We start from the raw sequence: 19,690 nt of genomic DNA, 5'->3' as shown, positions 1-19,690 counted from the left end.
TCAGACCTCGAACGGAAAGATTTAGGTGTTCCTTTTTCCCACGCGCCATTCGAGAGTGGAATGGTAGAGAAGTAGTATGAAAATAGTCCGATGAACCCTTTGCCAGGCACTTAAGTGTTAATTGCAGAGTAACCATGTAGATGTAGATGTAGAAGGAGAGAAATGTCCTGCCCACTATCCTTCCCCACCCACAGTGGTATTCTGCTGTCCACTGAACCTACAAAATGTACTCGTCCATCCTTACACAACCCCTGCTCCCAATCCCTTACTTCATGGCTCATACCCCTGTAATAGACCTAGATGCAAGACCTGTCCCTTACATCCTCCCACCACCACCACCTACTCCAGTCCGGTCACTAACATAACCTATCCCATCACGTGGTCTACAAGCTAAGCTGCAAACACTGTGCTGCATTCAATGTAGCAAGACAACCAACAAGCTGTCTGATCGCACAAATGGCCACCGACAAACTGTGGCCAAGAAACAAGTGGACCACCCTGTTGCTGAACACGCTGCCAAACATGATATTCTTCATTTTGACTGCTTCACAGCCTGTGCCATATGCATCCTCCTCACCAACACCAGGTTTCCCGAATTCTGCAGGTGGGAACTTTCCCTGCAATACTTCCTACGTTCCCGTAACCCTCCTACTTCCTATGTTCCCGTAACCCTCCTGGTCTCAACCTTTGTTAGTCACTTTCCTCATCTGTCCATCCCCCTCCCCGTTCCCATTCTAGCACTACACAGCCATCATTCCACCACTTCAACCAGGTCTTTTTATTTATCTCCTTGTCTGCTACTCCCCCCCCCTCCCCCACTTCTCCTCTGCCCTCTGTCTGACTTGCAGCACTCCACTGTCCGCCACTCCCACCATACTATCCCTCCTCCTCCCCACCCCAGCCTCTTCCTTATCCCCACCCCGTCGCCACTCCCACCATGCACTGGTGCTGCTGCTCGCAGTGTGGTTTCAGTTGTCTGTGAGACTGCAGTCGTGTGTGTGAGTTGCGTATGCGTGAGTGAGTGGGTGAGTGTGAGTGTGTGTGTGTGTGTGTGTGTGTTGTTCACATTCCCTTCACTGCCATGGGTCACGCCTCAGAAGATCAGGCACTGTGCAAAGGGCATCAATTAATTGTTGACTGCTATATACCCTGTATTTATTTTCAAGATCTAACTGTTCAGAAGCCAAAAAATGAATGTTCATTTTGCAGACAAGATCATTTGCTGTTTGTAAAATGGGAAGACACTAAGAATGTATTTCTTTTGACGACAAGACACAAACTTACTGCATTCACTGTCAATGTCAGAACAAATTGTTAATTTTACATAAGATGAAACCTGTCGAAATTTTGGATTATAATAAAAAGATGGCTGTTGTGGACCACAGTAACCAGCTAATGGGATACTACCCTTTAGAGAGGAAACAAATAAAGTCTCAGAAGAAAGCAATTTTTCACATTTTCATTATGATTATTGTAAATTTTTATGCTTTATGTAAAAAGTCGAGGCCTACTAACAAACACTTTTTTGAATTCATTACAGAATTGGCAGCAGCTTTGAAAAATAAAGAAGACCTGGTAGAATCAACTTTCAATCAAAACAGTTCACCTGTGAGTAGACTCGGTGGAAGACATTTTTGTAAATTGATTCCAGTAACAGATATACTAAAATAGCCTCAGTGGAGAGGTATGCTTTGTGCAGAATGAAGCAAGGCCAGATCAGAGAAAGTGGCAAGAAAAGATACAAGACACCTTCGTTAAGCATATGACGTAAGTAGGACTTCATTTTCCAAAATCTTTCAAAATTTTTTACACTACGGCAAATGCAACTAAGCAATTTTCGATTAAAAAACTACATTTTAAAACAGCTTTATTTTTAGTATCAACAACTTCTAATTCTATCTCCATTTAAGAAAAGAAAGATAAAAAGAATTGTTGCTGTGAAAACAACACACATTCATTTAAATATAAAAATGGTCACTGATACAAGTCTATATTTCTCTGTAGTATTACATGGAAAAAAGACCTCTGTTTCAAATGAGATAAACTGATGTTAGTTCTGTGCAGTGGAACTTACTGGGCAAAATTCAGAAGAACTATGAAAAAGCATGTATCAGCCAGTTGAAGCATGCCCTAAATGCCCACTTCTGAAGGTTTCAATGAAGTAGGCATTACTCCTAAGCCATTTCACCACAGTTGCTCAAGATGTGTCACTGGCGTATCAGTAAAACTACCCTTCCTGCTGATGTCACTATTTTCCAGGCTAGCTGACATACAACAATAATTTGCAAGCTGCAAAAGCATCAGCCATTATGTATCATTTTCTTCTCAAGACATCAGATTAATGCTCTAAAATTTAGGGCTACACAGTATGGCATAAGTAGGAAGGCAACCATTTTGTTGCAAAGTTTTATCCATGGAAGATAGAGATGAAAATTAATTCAAAAATTTGTCTTTCCTTGTCTCTAGGCAGTTTTAATTTTTTTTATCCATTTCTACATAACAGCCAGAAGTTTTCCTGTTACAAACATAGGGAAGAAACGACCATGAAACAAAACTCTGCATTCACAGCAATGAAACATTGCCTAGCACTGTTGTTTGACAACACTATTCATACACAGTTATTTTGCAATATTTCTTCACATTGTTAAGTGTACAAATCACATTATTAAGCGTACAAATCCGCTGTTCATCTACACCTACATCTGCCGATCCTTCATTCTTATGTAAAAAATCTAACAAAGTATGCTCTTTTTGCAAGTATATTCACTCATCCGCACATGACGACTTTTTTATGCTGGCACCTTCTAAAATCAAATCCCACACAAGTTACACATTTTCTCTGCAAGCTTGGAGTCCAGTTCTGTATGACAAAAGCTGTGGAGGTTTCCTTGTGTTGTTCATAATATTGCAGAAATTGCTGTCTAATTACACATTTCATCTATGTTGTCAATTAAATATTTATGATGTGCATTTTCATTATATCAGTTTTAGGTATAAGCTTGAAATCTTCTCCACGGCTTCCACCATTTTCTACATTGCTGCCTTACTTAGCTTTTGCTTGTCAACATTTGCTTGCACCTTCTGTCATCTTCTCTTTCCACACACAAATCTTTCTTGTTCTCACTGCCAATAAAATTAACGACATTAACAGTAAGTTGTCACAGCTTCTCAGTAATGTTCTGCAGTCAATTTTTGTGCTCACTTTTTGCAGCTCCGCTGGGAGCTAACACTGCATTGCTATCTCAAACTGGAATGTCAATGTAACTAATCACATGCTACATCAACTCCCACATTGGGCAGGTGACTAGATCACCTTGCTGAATAATACCTACATTCGACAAAAATTTCAAAGCGAGCCACTTTTTGGCTTTCACCATGAGGTACATAAAGACAATAACAGAAAATAATACAGTCAATGAAACTGGTATTGGTTTAAAAATTGAAAAAAGCAAATTTAAAAATAAAATAAAATAAAGAAAATAAAAAGTAAAAAACAGGAAACAGAGCCTCTATGCAAGCTTAGAAATAGCTATTCTTCCTGTACAACATCCACTATAAGTGATTGTTTGTGCCAAAATGTAAGGTGGTCTGCAGAGTAGAGATCTAGGCATAGCTGTAAGTGTCACAGGCAGCAGTTAAAAATTAGTATCACAATTTAGAACTTGGACTAGCAATGGTGCAAGGTGTTAGCTAAGAGGCAGTAATGGGATGGCATGGCCAACTCGTTTCTCAGGATGAACTGGTTCTGGGAATGTGAGTGCTGCCTAACACCCACACTGATGAAGGAGTGGTCAGACATCTGTATCACACAGCACACAGTGTCCCTGACTGGCAGCACTGAGGGTAATGATGTGAGAGTTGTACACTTGTATGCAGAAAAAGATCGTAATCATGATTCTATCGGATGGAGGGAAATCTGGAATGGAGGGTGTGAACATTACAAAAGAATTAAAACTTTGAAACTTCCCAACAGATTAAATCTGCTTGCCTGCCAGGGACTCAAAGCCAAAACCTCTTTGTTTGTGGGCAGTGCTCTTACCGACTGTGCTAAAAAGTATGAAAGAGGTAACGGCAGAAGTGAAGCTCACAGTCCACAAGGGGTTTGAGTCCAAGTCTGACACACAATTTTAATCTGGCAACAAGTTTCAAAATGGCACTCAGTATGCTGCAAAGTAAAGTTCTGTTCTGGAATTACGGCTTTGACTAACTGTTTGTGATATTTAATGCCTAATTTCCAAGGTGATGCCTGTTTGCAAATTGTTTCTTGAAATCAATGTTGCAAAACTAGTTTTTTATATGTCTGTGTATAAGGCGATATCAGAAACCAATTCAGTTTTGAAAATTTACGAGTACCTAAGTACCATTTTAGTCTGGCGAATAATGCAACCAGCCTTAAAAACATTTAAATGCTTTATTTCAGTGCCCTAACTGGTTTCAGGCTATCATTCCCATCTTCTCAGATTACATGTCATTTGCTCTTCCACTGCACATGTTGCTGATGAAAAAAACATTAATACAACCTGCAATATTAGTTGTCTGAAGATGGGAACAATAGCCCATAACCAGTTAGTGAAATAAAGCATTTTAAAAGTATTTGTGGCTGGTCGGATTATTCATCAAATATGATTAATGGTTGCACAGTTTATGGGATTCAGCACAGATAAAATAAAAATTACGAACATTTAAATTTGTGACTGGATAAAAAGAAGACATCAGCTCAGTTGCTCAGCGACAAAATTTTGGTAGATTTCTCCAGAAGCTGCACTGACCACTTGAGAATAGTGTCAGATAAATTTACAGATCCAAACGCAGTTCAAGATGCTATAAGGAAAGAAGACACAGTAATGAAGCATTATTGTCAGAATTCAAACTGTAGAACACAGTGTTCTTTTTGGAAAGTGAAGATTTTCATTCCTCACCACAGTAGTATGAGGACAACATTGAAAATTTTTAATAAATCTAACAAAGATAAATTAAAAAAAAAAAAATATTATTGTTTTTCAAAATATGCCTGTTTAACATCAATACATTTTTGCATTCGATGACACTTATTTCTTAAAGTAAAGATGTGACCCTTCCAGAGACAGTTCAGAAATCAGATTTTCATAATGTCCCACTGCTTCATCTGATGATGAAAAAGTAAATCCATGCATTTTATCATTAATTTTTGGAAACACAATGAAATTACAAGGTAATAGGTCAGAGATGCATGGTGGAGAGTCCATAATACTGGCTGACCCTTACAGCATTCACAAACTGAGTTGTGTAGCTATCAGCAGCTCAGTATGTCTATCTTCTAATGCTATAGAACAATATGGTCCATTTTAGAAATTAACTAGCAACCACCTTCTCATCAGCACTAAAAATTTGTCAGACTGTAGTAGACCTAGGTACTGCTCAAAAAACCCAATGAGCCAATTGACTTTCCTTTTGAGGATCATAACAATGAATGTAAGTATCATCAGCAACAACATTACTCCAAAACAAATCTGCCCCTCCAGATTTTTTCAATTTTCCCATACCAATCAATGTACTGTTTTTGAAGGGAGCCAGTTTATGTAAAAACCACTGGCAACAATGTTCTCAATGTCACTTGAAAAAATTCGGAAGCTTACTGCTGATCTCCTCAAGCATTATTTCAAAAAGAGCAATATTTTCTTCAGAAACAGCAGTTCTTAGGTGTCCTTCACAAAATTCATCACTAAGAAAAAACTGATCTTTCCTGAGTTCGGTGTACTAATTATAAATTGTTGCTTTAGATGGGAATTCTTTATGAAACATGTTTCTAAGCCAATCTTCACATTGTTTAGAGATTAACTATGATATTCATACTTTATGAGTGGGCCATTAAGTAATGGAGACTGGGATGAGTGGAGATTTGCTTGAACTTTATTAGTTACAAGGATATTTTCGAGGGAAAAGTTAACCAGCAGTCACAAATGCTGACAGGCAACAAAACAGTAGTGCAACCAGAATACCTCTTCCAAGTGGATACCTGTAACTGAATTAAAGATTAGACAGACTATAAATATTAGATCAAAGAATGATGATGAGTAGTTTAGGTCCAATCAGAAGATAAAAGGACTGAAAATTAAGAAGCAATGATGAAATATGTCAAAATATTGGAAAAATAAAGAGAAAAGCTGACATTTCCTGCACATTCATACCGCATGAATGACATATGTGGGGTAGCTCATCTCTTACCATCCCCTTATGCAGTGTGATAGTGGATGTGCATCCGACAAAGAAACAGTAAATTCAACTCAAGTTATTGAAAGGAATGACTTGTTTGTCATTTTGGTAGAGGATGTGTATTCTTATTTTAACATGTATTTCAAGGATATGTGAGGTCTACTGCGAGAGCACGTAAAATAAAATCACTTGTTTTTGTACAGTTACAGAACCATGATCTTCTGGCATGGAACAGCATGAAATTCCTTGGCATTCATTAATATTTTATGTTAAAAAAAGGGGAAAAGGGTTGACTGAATTATGTAAAGGTAGTTTAGGTATGGATCTCAAGGAAATGCAGTTGGTAATTTTTCCCTGAGGCATTAATGACACTAGTGGATAATACAATTAAATCCAATATAACCCTGCTTTTATGTTCCTGGAATTAATGTTTTCCTGCCATTTATGTCTTTTTTTATCATTCCCATCAAATTTCCTATGTCCACAATGTTAGTTTGCACCCCATTTTGTGTCAACATATTTATAATTTTCCTCCGATTTAAGCATTACGAAAAAATGTTCGTGGAGAAAAAAAGACTCTGACACGATGTTGGCTATCCAGTAGTGTTAACAAATATTACGTGGTTAAGTTTCTTGATACCAGGGCACTCTACTCAGCCTATTTGAACTAGTAAACATGTGAAAGTTTGAACAATTCGTGCCATATCTCCTGCCGCTGACAAGCTCTACTTCGTGTGGTGGCTGATGGGAGTAACTAGGTTCATTCGAATAAAGACATCGTGACCAATCACAACCATTTCCAAACTGTCTCTACAGCACAAACACAGTTTCATGATTATTTTGATCGTCGTGACACTTTTGTCGAACCATATTTAGCGTCTTTCGGCGTCTGGCCACTTGTTGCGCTGGTTGACACTGTCATTCACTTTGTGTTGCTGAGAAGTTCTTAGTTTAAACACAGCTCTGGGTACATATTTTTTTCATGCTCAGCAAAACGTGTTTCGAGAATTTGTTCTCGTTGTCAAGTGTAATATTTACATAAGCATTTTTTGTGATGTTACACAAACAAACAGTGAGAGTGATAGTTCAAACAAATTTCGGGCTTGCAGCTGGTCGTCGTTCAATACTTCGCACGATATTTCAACTGGGCACCTGCCAGTCATCTTCAGGTGAGCCGTCGCACGACTGCGACGGCTCACCTGAAGATGACTGGCAGGTGCCCAGTTGAAATATCGTGCGAAGTATTGAACGACGACCGGCTGCAAGCCCGAAATTTGTTTGAACAGTCAATTCGCCGGGAAAATTTTAAAATTCACAGTGAGAGTGATAGTTTGCATGTGTGTGGTTTTCCACATGACTGAGGAGGCACAGTACCTGATAACCTCAAAAAGATCACTACAGTTCAAGAGAGGCAGAATAACACCTATTTAGATACCACACTAAATACTTCTGTAGGTATTTGCACTTGACAACGTGAAAAAATTCTCGAAATGTGTCATGCTACACATGAAAAAAATACATAACTAGAGCAGTATTTCATTATTTAAATAATGAATGATAGCTGCAGGCTTTCAAAAACATCGATTATGATGTACGAAATCGAGTCAAACATTTCTACTTCCCAGACAGTTATCAGTTCCAGTTACATCAGCGGTTTTCATTGCATAATAAACATTTATTAGATAATAAAGTCCACCCCGACAGCTGAGTGATCAGCGGGGCTGTCTGTTATGCCACGGGGTCCGGGTTCGATTCCTGGCTGGGTCGGAGATTTTCTCCACTCGTGGACTGGGTGTTGTGTTGTACTCATCATCATTTCATCATCATCAGTGGGAGGCAATGGGAAACCACCACTCCAATCGCATCCCTAGATGCTCATGTGGTGGACCTCTATGATGAGGCTTCCCCCATGACAAGACCTGCCGTAAGGCAGAACACAAAGAAAGATAATAAACAAGTCCCTGACAACTCTTTTGATGCCTGTTATGTACGTATATGATACAAAAAGTGCGAAAATGCAAGGGGGTATTCTACACATAACTTTTACAGTTTAAAGCGTTGTTTCCCACATTTTGCATTTTCCCACATTTTACACAATTTTTCTGTAAAAGCAGGGTTTCCCTGTAGTTAACTGAGTTGAAAGTGTTTTACTTAACGGAGAAATATTATATACAAGTGTCTTTAAATTTAAGGTAAATTTGCACTGAAGGAGAAGAAGTCTAAGGTTTCTGTTTGCAAATTTTTGTGGTAGAAAGCATCCGAAGAGAGTGAATATCCACAACTACTCAAAAAAGAAAAAAATATACACCTGACAAACCAGTCTTCTAGTGCTTCTGAGAAAAGTATTAGCAATTAGCTGTATCCAAGAAGTTAATAAAAGATTTGTAAATACACAAAATAAAAACAATAGAAAGAGATGTTTTCAGAAGAAAAATGTTAAAATTAGAAAGTAGTAGCAGTAAGGGAATGTGTGTGGTCTAAAGAAATAAAAAGGAGAAACGATGGAAGGAGATGACTGATTTGGATTTAGGAAAGAGAAAGGAACTGTGGGAGCTGTAGTGGCTCTATGAATGATTTCAGAAAGAAGAACTGAGATGGACAGGAAAATATATACCACACTCAGTGACGTCGAGAAGGCATTTGATGGATCAGACTAGAATATGCTATTTGGAAAGCTGGATAAAATTGGAATAGACTGGAGAGATAACAGATTGATTTTCAGCCTATACAAGAATCAGAGTACAGAAATAGATATGAAAGGTATTAAAAAGTTACTACAATAGGTGTCTAACAAGGGCAATACAAACAACAAAAAGTAGCAACAAAGGATATAAATAGGTGGTACACAAATACATCGTATTTGATTTGTAGATTATGTAGTGGTCTAAGCATATTCAGAAAAGGACACAAACTATATGTTAAAATTTTCTCCAATGCCCCGGAGAGAAACAAACAGAAAATAAACACAAGCAAGACTAAAATAATGGTGACAGATAAATCGAACAGAGAAGTAAGGCAAACACAGTGTACAAAATACAACACTAATGCAAGTAAAAGAATATTTTGGAAGTATAATAGCGGATCCCAACAAAAGTATAATGGATACTTGAAGTAGTATTCCAAGGATCAAACAAACTTTCAGAAATGAGAGCACTTTATTAACAAACCACCACCTTAATAAAGAAACAAGAAAGAAATTCATCAAGACTTATGAGAGCATTTTAAGCTTAGGTTGTGAAGAGTGGATTCTGAGAAAATAGGGGAAGCAAAAATTTGAAGCAGCAGAACTCATGCAAAAGAGTTACAAAAATATTGTGGACTGAAAGAAAATTCAATGCACAAACACCATCAAAAATTAAAAACAACATTAATTAACAGGGTACAGAAAAGAAAAACTGGAGACCTTGTTCGAGTAACAGCTTCATAAAAAAACATGTTAGAAGGAAAAACTGTGGAAAAAAACCATACGGCAGGCCTAGAAAATCTGTATTACAATATGTTATCAGTGGAACGAACTGCAACAACTGCATCCATATGGTACGGATGGAAAGAGACAGATAATGATGGCTACATTAACAAATTGTTGCATTCAGTGTATGATGGTGATGGTGGTGGTGATGATGATGATGATGATGATGATGATGGTGTTGGTGGTAGTGGTAGTGGTGGAAGGATGAGAGAATATAGCAGGACAAGAAAAAAGCAAATGGGAAAGAAGTGAAATTTTGGCACAGTCCCCTGTGGGCCCTGCCACCTGCCAGCCCAGCACGGTACGCACCCCCCAGCGCTCAGCGGCCACCTCCTCCAGTGGGCGGCCCTCTGCGGCCGCCTGCTCCTCGGCCCGCCGCAGTGCGCGCCGCAGCCACTCTGCTCCGCCGTCTCCGACGTTCTTCTGTCGGGCCGCGGGCTCCCTTCGCTGGGGCCGGTCTTCCGGCAAGCCGGTCCCGCCGTCCTTCCAGTATGGGTTCAGCTCTCGTGAACTCTGTCCCATCTGCAAAATGAGCAAAAAGCTGCCAAATTATATTGGAATCCCCACTGCAAATTTTAAAAATACCACTATCGAGGTACAAATCTGCTCTAGTACTCAGAGAAAACTGAGAGTTATTAAACTACAGCAAATGCTATTTCTGTGATAAAATTTGTTTGAAATGACAACATTTCTGTAACTAATTCAAAATAAATATGCCAAAGGCATCTTGGCACCAACTGTGTTAGACATAGATACACTACTCATTAGTGACATGAAAATTTGTACCAGACTGGGTCTCGAAACCAGATTTTCTACTTATCGCGAGCGGTTGCTTTACTACTCTGACTATCTGTGCATGCCTCCCAGACCGACCTAAATTCCACATGGCACACTGTCTACATCCCTGGATCATAGTCCCCTACATTCGTCACTTAATTCTCACTGCTTTTCCTGTATTCCCACACCAGTGAGAAAGAGACTAAGAGGAATCGAGACCTGTGATATTACTGTCTTATGCTCGCCTCTGCATGTAATATTTACTTGCGTATCTGAGTGAACGGACATTAATGTCTATAGAGAGTCATCCGAAATTTATTATAAATACATTTGCTGAAAGCGAATACCTCGGCATCAGCTGTGTTAGGTACAAATGTATTACCTATTAGTGACAAATGAAATGGAAAAGTTTGGGTCAGCTCGGGAGGTGTGCACGGACACCAGAAGTGGTTAAGGTCACCACCTGTGATAAGCAGGATCCAGGTTCGAGTCCCCACTCTGGTACAAATTTTCATGTCACTAATAGATAGTACCGCTAAATCTAACACGGCTGATGCCAAGGTATTCATATTCACAAAATTTATTTCAAATTAATTTCAAGTTGCTGTCAATCGTCATTAATGTCTGCTCACCCACACGTGTAAGTATTTCCACCACTGAATATAATTATTATTTGTTTTACACTTTGACTTGTTATGGCATTTTTAAGTGGTATAAGTAGCAACTGCAATGAACAGACAGTAATTATGAACAACATTGAGTAAAATATCAGTATTTCAGCAATATACTGGATCACACGTAAGTAGCTCTGAGGTTTCAGAACATGACTGTATGAGAATTGCAAGACATACAGTAAAATGACACACATCAATGGATAGAGCATGTCCCCAAGATTCCACGCGTAATATGTGCTGTGGCGTAGTTGCAGAAAACTAGGGGTCAGGCATATCAGAAGACATAGATAAATCAATCACGCTATATTCTCACACACAATTCGTGCAATGCCTGTAGATAGGCTACACAATGAACAGATTTCCAATGTGGGCTGCCACTGCGCATTTTGGACAATTCGCGTAAGCAATGTCAACTAACTGCACACTCGTACTGATGTTTGCCACATCACAAATGATGCTTGTAGGTTGGTTGGTTTGTGGGATTAAAGGGACCAGAGATGCTTGCAGTGAGTGCCCCTAGTGCCAGTTAAAAACTTGGAGATAGGCCTCTTCCATTGATGTATGTGCCTTGTAGTTCTCACACAGTTGTCTTCTGAAATGCCAGAGGTACTTATGAGCAACCATGTATCACATACACTTAAAGGACTTCTTTGTATACATCAGTGGTCACGTCCATGCTTCCTTAACAAATGCTTATGTACATCGTAGTTCACTGTGATTGCAGTTGGATATGTTACGATCTCTGGCTTACGATTTATAACCTTTGTAATGGTAGTGTTCGTGTTGACACGAGAGAAAACAATGCTTCATTGTGCACTTTGTTGCTTAAGTTATTACCAGTTTTATGATTGTCAATGGTGCCTGCCTTTATGTTATCACAGTTGACTCCCATTAGGCAGTGTTTCTGTCTCTGCCATTGCTTTTAAACTACTTGCTGTAAATTTTATGTCTTCCTGCTGTATTCCAGTGGCTGGACAACTCAGTAGCTTGTCCTCAAGCATGTCAACTATTGCTTGACAACAGTATAATAGCCAAAGTTGGCCAACTGTGGAAAATAAACAACAAAGTCAATGAGGATAAAGTTGTCATCTCAAAAATTTTGTAGTACTACGGCACCTGTCTGAAGAAACATAATAAATATCATTACCATTCAAAGTCTAATGGTTTTCTTCCCTCAAAACACAGTACAAACTAAGAATATTAAGATCATGAACAATTTGTATAAATATGGTGAGAATCTGCTACTAATAATAGAGAAGGCGAAATATAAATATGGAAGTGCTAAAGGTAAAAACTCACTGACTAGTGCAGGTGTTGAGCTGTTGACAGGCACACAAAACAAACAAGTCGGGGAGTATTGCTAGCTTTCTCACAAATCCTATTATTAGGTTAGTGTATAAGTTCGTAGCATTTTTCAATAATTTTTATAAACATAACAGAGTTTAGTCATCAATAATACATTTTCCTAAACTATTTGTAACAGTCTGTCAATGTTGGGGTAACTTTTTGATTCTGCAACTGTAGATACCACACGGTTTCAAGGTGAAGAGTTCGTAAAGCCATATTCGGAGCACATTTTCATCCGAAAGGGAAGTTACTTCAAGGGTGTTCGACAGAAAGCGGAAAAGGCGAAAATCTGAGGGTGCAAGATCAGGTGAATAAGGTGGGTGTAGAATGACTCCCAACTCCTGTATTGTGTTTTTTGTCAACCTAGCATAATGCAGGTGGGTGTTATCCTGGAGTAGCATCACTCCACGTAACCTTCCTGTTGGTTGTTCTCGGATTGTGTCTGCAAGATATCTCAGTTTTTGACAATAAATGTCAGCAGTGATGGTTACACATCGGGGAAGCAATTCACAGTACACCGTACTGTCGTCGTTCCAAACGCATAACATTATCCTTTGTGTGTACACGCAGGTCTTTATACGTGGAGTTTCTGCTTTCTTTGGGCTCGGCCATTCTTTTATTTTCCTTATATTAGCAGAAAGACACCACTCCTTGACGCCAGTAACAATACAGGATAGGAATGGTCGATGTTGTTCACGATTCAATTGATGATGAGCAAACGCAGATGCAGATACGGCCATCCGCAGATTTGTGTGATCCTGGTTTAGAGCATGTGGTAAGCATACAACTGATTTTTGAACCACCCTCACTGCATGCAAATGTTGTACAATGATGGAATGAACACAGTTCATCACATTTCCTAGTTCTCAAGTACATGGATGTGGATCATTGTGGATTAATGCTTTTAAATCATCTTCATCAAACTGAGAACGTCTTCCCAAACATGGAGATCACTGTGTAACACCACAATCAATTCAGGGCAATCGGTACAGTGCAACTTTATTTAAGAAGTGTTTACTCGTTTCTAGTTAACTTCTTTGGATCATTGGAGGGAGGTGGTACTTTACGATGTATAAATTATTTAACGTGATAGTGTGTTTAAATAATGGAAATTTATTAAATATGTTTGTTTATGTATGAAAAACTGCAATGTAAAAACTGGTTCATACTTAGGGATTTTGTATTGTATAGTGTAAAAGACATAGTGATTCCCCTCCACTGTGGAAATGATGTGGCGCGAGCTAAAAGGTGGAACTGGCGCTCAATCTGGGCGGGAAGCGAAAGAGCACAGTATGCAGTCAGTAGCCAGCAGCGATGGAATGGCCTCAGGTGGCTGTAGAATGGCGCTCTTGCATTGGAAATGGCTCTAAAAATAATAGTCACGTCGCCAAGAACTAAATAGAGCATATCACTGACAAAGGAGAGACCAGGTAGCCGCCACGTGCTCGCCACCACTATTGTGCCACCACTTCATCAGATTCGAGAGGTTAAAACTGTATAACAGTACGAATCAGTGTGTTTGTGTGATGGAATTTGCAATAATAATTCAAATATTGCTGAACTTTGTGTTCAAACCATGAATTTACTCCTTTCATGGTACCAAGCAGGGTCCTTTCCTCAAAGTATTTAAGTCCGAGTGTCCTGTTGGTGAAAGACTGATAATAATCCATGTTATTTTATGTTGAATTTATGAAAAGCTCCAAGTTACTTTGAATAGTTTCTACTTTACAATGTCATTGTTTAATGTGTAGGAACATTAAAATTGTCAGTGAAAACTACTCGCTTCACGAGTAATATAAGGGGCACATAATATTTACCAGATGAAAAGTTTTTAATTTACTATGAATTGCTACAGTTGGAAAGTGCCAAAGCTATAATGTTGATGAACAAAATTGAGGATAATTTAAAACCACCTGCTTCACAAGTGATGTTATGAGGCACTTAAATTTTAATCTGTTTTGAAGTTAACTTTTAATTAAAGTCTTTTCTGAAGTTTGTAGAGAGTATTGTCAGTGCAAATAGTATTAAAATATTGCAAAATAAATGATCTTAAGTGGGGAAATAATTCAGATTTTTTCATAATTCAAAATATTTTTCTAAAGGGTGTATAGTTTGCTTATATAAAGAAGGGATGGTTTGAGGGAACACAGTTCATTTTTTTTTTTTTATATCAGGAAGAAACCAAACTGAATAGTTGTTTTCTAGCTAAAGAATCTAGAAGTGATTATTTAAAAGAGTACATATAAAAGGTATGTGTAAACTGATATATTACTGCATTTGTGCTGTGTTTATATGTGTTAGTCAAAATATAATTCTTACCAGATGCCACTTAGTCTTGTGTATGCCCTAGGGAACAATTCATGTGTCAAATTAGTGAAAGGTAGAAGTGAAGATTGTGGTTAACAGGGATAAAGTCTCTTTTTCCATTTCTGTGATTGCTTAATTATTCTGTTGATAACTACTGCTACCCACTGTGTAGTTCGTCTGGTTATTGTGGGTGTTCATTGCAATTGATTAAGAAAGGATTTATGAAAGTTACTTTTGCAAGAGTAAAAATAGATTCATTACAAATAATGTTTCCACAGTATTATGCCTAATTAGGCCGGTGACCATTTTATTTTTCATTTACAAGAACTCTGTTACTGTAACTTCCTGCAAAACTTTAGTCTTTCTGGTATCTACTAACTGCTACCATTACGAAATTCACATTCGACTCCCCGTCTGTCAGGTAACATGCGATCAAATTCAAAAAATCCCCCCCAGGGGGGTAACATTTACTGCAGGTTCAAACCAAATTTGGTAATCATTAATACGCGGTACTGTTATAACTGGTGTCAACACAATCCTCGTTAATATGAGAAAACCATTTTCTCACTATGCTCCATCCAACGGATTTATCCCCATACACGGCACGAATGTTTCTGACTGCCTACACTGCTGTTACCTGACTACTGACCTCAAGCAGAAGAACATGTCGGAAATGTTCTGGTTTCTCCACCTGGCAATTCATTTTTTAGTGTCCACAGCGCTCGCTCTCTCTCTCTCTCTCTCTCTCTCTCTCTCTCTTTCTCTCTCTCTCTCTCTGTGTGTGTCTCTCCAAAAGGTAAAATGACAACACATAAACTCAAATATCAACAGTGAACTACAAATAAAAAATGACAACCAATAAATAAATCCGACCAGAATACCAACATTCAAAACAAAAACACTACAAACTTACACTCAAAACTAATAGAATACGCACACACAAACCTAGATACGTGCACGTACACCCCCGTAATGGCAGCTGTTCACATCTTGACTTGACCATTCTCTCTCTTCATTTTGTTTTTTCTCTGTTGAGTGATTGCAGGATGTCTTCCTTCCTTATTCAATCAATGCACTCATTCTTCAAGAGACTACTGTATCACTACATTTCACAGGCTCCTAATCATTTTATTTCTGTCTTCCTCAGAGTCCACATTTCACACCCACACACCCACAGCATCTGGACACCCCTATATATTGCGGAACAGTCCACCTGCTGTCGTGGGTGGTCGACCTACCGGTATAAAAAGAGGTGGGGAGTACTGAGCTGCCAATCGAGAAACAGTAACAGTACAACGGGTCATTCGGGAGAGCTCAGTCACTTCGAATTCTGACTAGTCGTCCGAGTAACAAATCTGTCGAGGACGCTTCCACTTCGCTACATCTGCTAGTCGGCTGTTAGTGAGGTCAGTGAAGTGGAAATGCAAAATAACATCCGCAGCTAAACAGTGACGGGCAGACCTCACGTACTGACCGACAGGGATCGTCCGGCACTGTGTAAAGCGACTATAAAAAAATTGCAAGAAATTGGTGGAAGGAGCCTCTGGTGAGTTACGAGCAGTTCTGGACTATGCACAGGGAATCAAAAAAGGATGGCAAACAGTGGTTCAGCTGCTCCTCATACGCCACACATTTCCATAGTCAGTGCTAAGCGATGCTCCAGATGGAGTCGAGAGTAATACCACCGGGCAGTGCACGACGGGAAACGAGCGAATCAAAATTGTGAATCGCGCAATATCCTGCGGCAATCCGATGGAAGAGTTTGGGTTCGGGTCTGGCAAATTCCTGGAGAAAATTACCTCCCATTGTGTGTAGTGCCTACAGTGAAGTGCAGACGGGGTACTGTTACTGTGATAAGGATGTGGTCCACTTATTGCACTAAAGCAAACTACATATGGGAAGATACAAACATATTTTAAAGTACTGTACGCTCCACACAATAGGTGAACTGTTTGGAGATGACGGTTCCTCGTGTCAGCACCACAGTGGAACCCATTATAAATCCACACCTGTGAGGCGACAGTTTGCCGACGGCAACTTTTGTGAAACAAACTGGCCGGCCGAGGAGCCCGACCCGATCCCGACAGGACACCTCCGGGTCGACTACACTCCGGATCCCAGAGTCCGGCACCACTATCTTCTCCGGTTTCGGCTCTCGGGGAAGAACGGGCTGCCTCACCTCTGCAGATATTCGGACGCACCACTGAAAGTGTCCCCGGCATCACAAAGTGAGAGAGTGAACACGGCACATTTCAATGTCCACTAATATGTGTCCAGATACTTTTGATCAGATAGTGTGGACGTGTCCCAAACGTAACACTTACTAAGCCTATTTCTGGGCTCTAGGTTTATATTTTTGGATGTCAGGAGCTGTTTATATTCGTACAGTGAAACCTCTTCAGCCCTGTGTAATCCTTGCTACATCTTTCTTGCACCTTTCTTCTTTATCCATACTACTTTCACAACAGTTAACTTTAATGATTTCTCCGACAGTCTCCTGCACGAATTCAACCACTGTGTCCACATTCTGCACGTGCCACTACCTAAGTTGGTTTTTTTTTTTTTTTTTTTTTTGCTTGTGTGCATATTACAGACACCACCCGGCACACTTTCCATTACACTTCCCATTCACTTTCAATGACTGCTACTTTGTCATCAGCACAATGTTCTGTGCTGATTTCCTGTCCACAATCAAACAACTCACACACTGAAACATTTGTTTACTTTCCTCTTGCGGATATCAACGGTGACCACGAGCGACCCAATTTCGGCATCTCACACTTTCTCAAATCCCTGCCACTCCAGTCCACTTTCCGTAGAGAATGTGGACCACCTTCCAGATCCTGAAGATGCAACACTGGCTTACAATAGGAAATGTTTTATTGCACTCCACACAATCAGATACCTCCTCCATCTCCACATCTACGAATGCAATACAGGTTACATTTTTTCCCAAAATCTGTCCTCTATTGTGAACTGCAATGTTAAAATTTGTTCTCAAGTGCCCCTATATCTCCTAAAATCGAGCTGGTCCTCTCCTCATCTACTTTTAGTTTTCGTTTCAATCTTTGATAAAGTTCTCTCACTTGTATTCCTTGTGCATGTGGGACTGGACTGGCTGTGGAGTAATTCTCATATATGTGCTTTCGTTTCCTTTGCACATGTAACACGTGCTATAGAAACCAAATTACTAATAAATGACTTAAAAAGAGGATTTAATGATTTCAGAAGTCTTTTATCATCTGCATTGCAACATCAGTAGGAAATTACAGAAATGGATAAAACTGAAATAAAAAAATAAATCCAAAGACTGCACTACATTAAAACTTGGCTACAAAAAAATATATGTCAATTTGTGGAGTTTCCTCACTTGACTACAAAGTCAGACATGTTTACAGTCATAAATCTTCAGAGACCAGCTACTGAATATAACGCAAATAAAAATTCAAAGAAAAGACCAATAGAGTGGCCTATTTCAACTGTGCTCTGTGGAGCACGGGTGCCCCTGAATGTGAACCTGTCCTGTCACTTTTCCTTCAGCAGGCATAGGTAGTGGAGGTTACCCGTCACACAGCCCTACTGCTCTTGTTCCACGCATGCGTGAGCCACCCACCCATGTGTGCCCCCGCGTGGGCACACGAGCTGGAACAGCCTGCAATACAGGGAACAATGGAATTTTTCAACTGGCATATTTCTTGTTGTCGTTGAGTGCTACATTAAGTCTCTACAGGTACTGCTATCACCTTTTTCTTTATTCTCTTCTTCCATTGCCCATTACCTTTTCATCTCTAATCACCCTTCTCCTGATTCAGTACTCCCGAAAGTTACTGTTTACCTGCTGTGTGCAGGATCTACAGTGCCCCGTTTCAATTTTGAGTCTACCTTAACAACACTTTCCTTCATACTACAGCACTGAACTGATAAGATAGTTGTTGCACTAAGAGCTATTTATCTGTGGCTACAATCCAGAACAGTCAACAGTGATGCCTGTCATCAATGTTCAAGAGCCATGTTTGAGAGCATGTCAGACCACTCAAAGTATTTGTAACACTGCCTTTGAGCTTTGGGACTAATGTTTTCCCATTAATTTTCACTTGAAATATTACAAGTATGCATCGCTTTTCATTGTTTCTGTCCTGTATTTTCGATAGGAACATAAAGAAAATAGATGTGCAAACACAACCTTCACAGCTCACCTGGAAGACTATCATCATGCCAAGAAATGAGCAACTTCCTCCCCACCACTTTCAAAGACACTGGTGCGAATCCTGTCCAATTCACCCACTTGGGACATCCTAATCCAGCCCCATTATGAACTTATCTAATCCCATCAGAGGCAGGCCCACCTGTGAGAGCATCCACATCATATACTAGCTCTTCTGTAATCTCTCCGCAGGCTTTCACGTAGGCGCAGCAATTTGAAGGAACAGCCAGTGCCAAATTATGGTCGAGAGCAGAGCTGACCACTCGGTATCAGAACATGCTGCCGAGCAAAACGAGCTAGATTTCAATGGCTGCTTCATGACCCATGCCATCCTCCCTCGCAACACCAGCTTCCCCAAATTATGTACTAGCTAGGGATTGGAAACAGAGCATGCACGAGTCAAATGTTGTGTTACATGCAACAGAATTAAGGCACTGCTGTTACATCAGTGCTATACTGGCTGCCTTCTGTCCCCCTGCAGTTCTGCGAGTACAACAGTCAACAGTCTCAGAACAGAGGCGATATGGTCACTGCCTACTCTTCAACTTGTTAAAACCATGGCATAGCACAGAAGCTGAGTTAATGATCTTGATATAGTCGTGAAATGGTGAGAGGGTGAAAATCATCATCTCTCGGGATCAGATGGCTGTATTTTGTGCCACTGTGGAGGGTAAAAACAAAAATTAAGTAATGCATCAGGGATATCATCAGAACAATCAT

At 39.7% G+C, this 19,690-nt stretch overlaps 1 protein-coding gene across 4 annotated transcripts in view; it reads right to left on the bottom strand.

The window, feature by feature from the left end:
• Positions 1 to 19,690, bottom strand: part of LOC124550995 (CWF19-like protein 2) — a 184,478-nt gene that overhangs the window by 123,643 nt on the left and 41,145 nt on the right. For all 4 annotated transcript variants that reach the window (XR_006967752.1, XR_006967751.1, XR_006967753.1 and 1 more), the window contains exon 4: positions 9,971 to 10,183. Coding sequence is in view for 1 of the 4 variants with exons in the window: in XM_047125827.1 (XP_046981783.1) it covers positions 9,971 to 10,183 (213 nt within the window). In the remaining 3 variants the exon portion in view is untranslated. The remainder of the gene's footprint in view (positions 1 to 9,970; positions 10,184 to 19,690) is intronic.

The sequence above is a fragment of the Schistocerca americana genome, chromosome 9, assembly GCF_021461395.2.
Source record: "Schistocerca americana isolate TAMUIC-IGC-003095 chromosome 9, iqSchAmer2.1, whole genome shotgun sequence".
In the NCBI taxonomy this organism is placed as follows: domain Eukaryota; kingdom Metazoa; phylum Arthropoda; class Insecta; order Orthoptera; family Acrididae; genus Schistocerca; species Schistocerca americana.
This window is presented reverse-complemented; position numbering and strand designations above follow the sequence as displayed.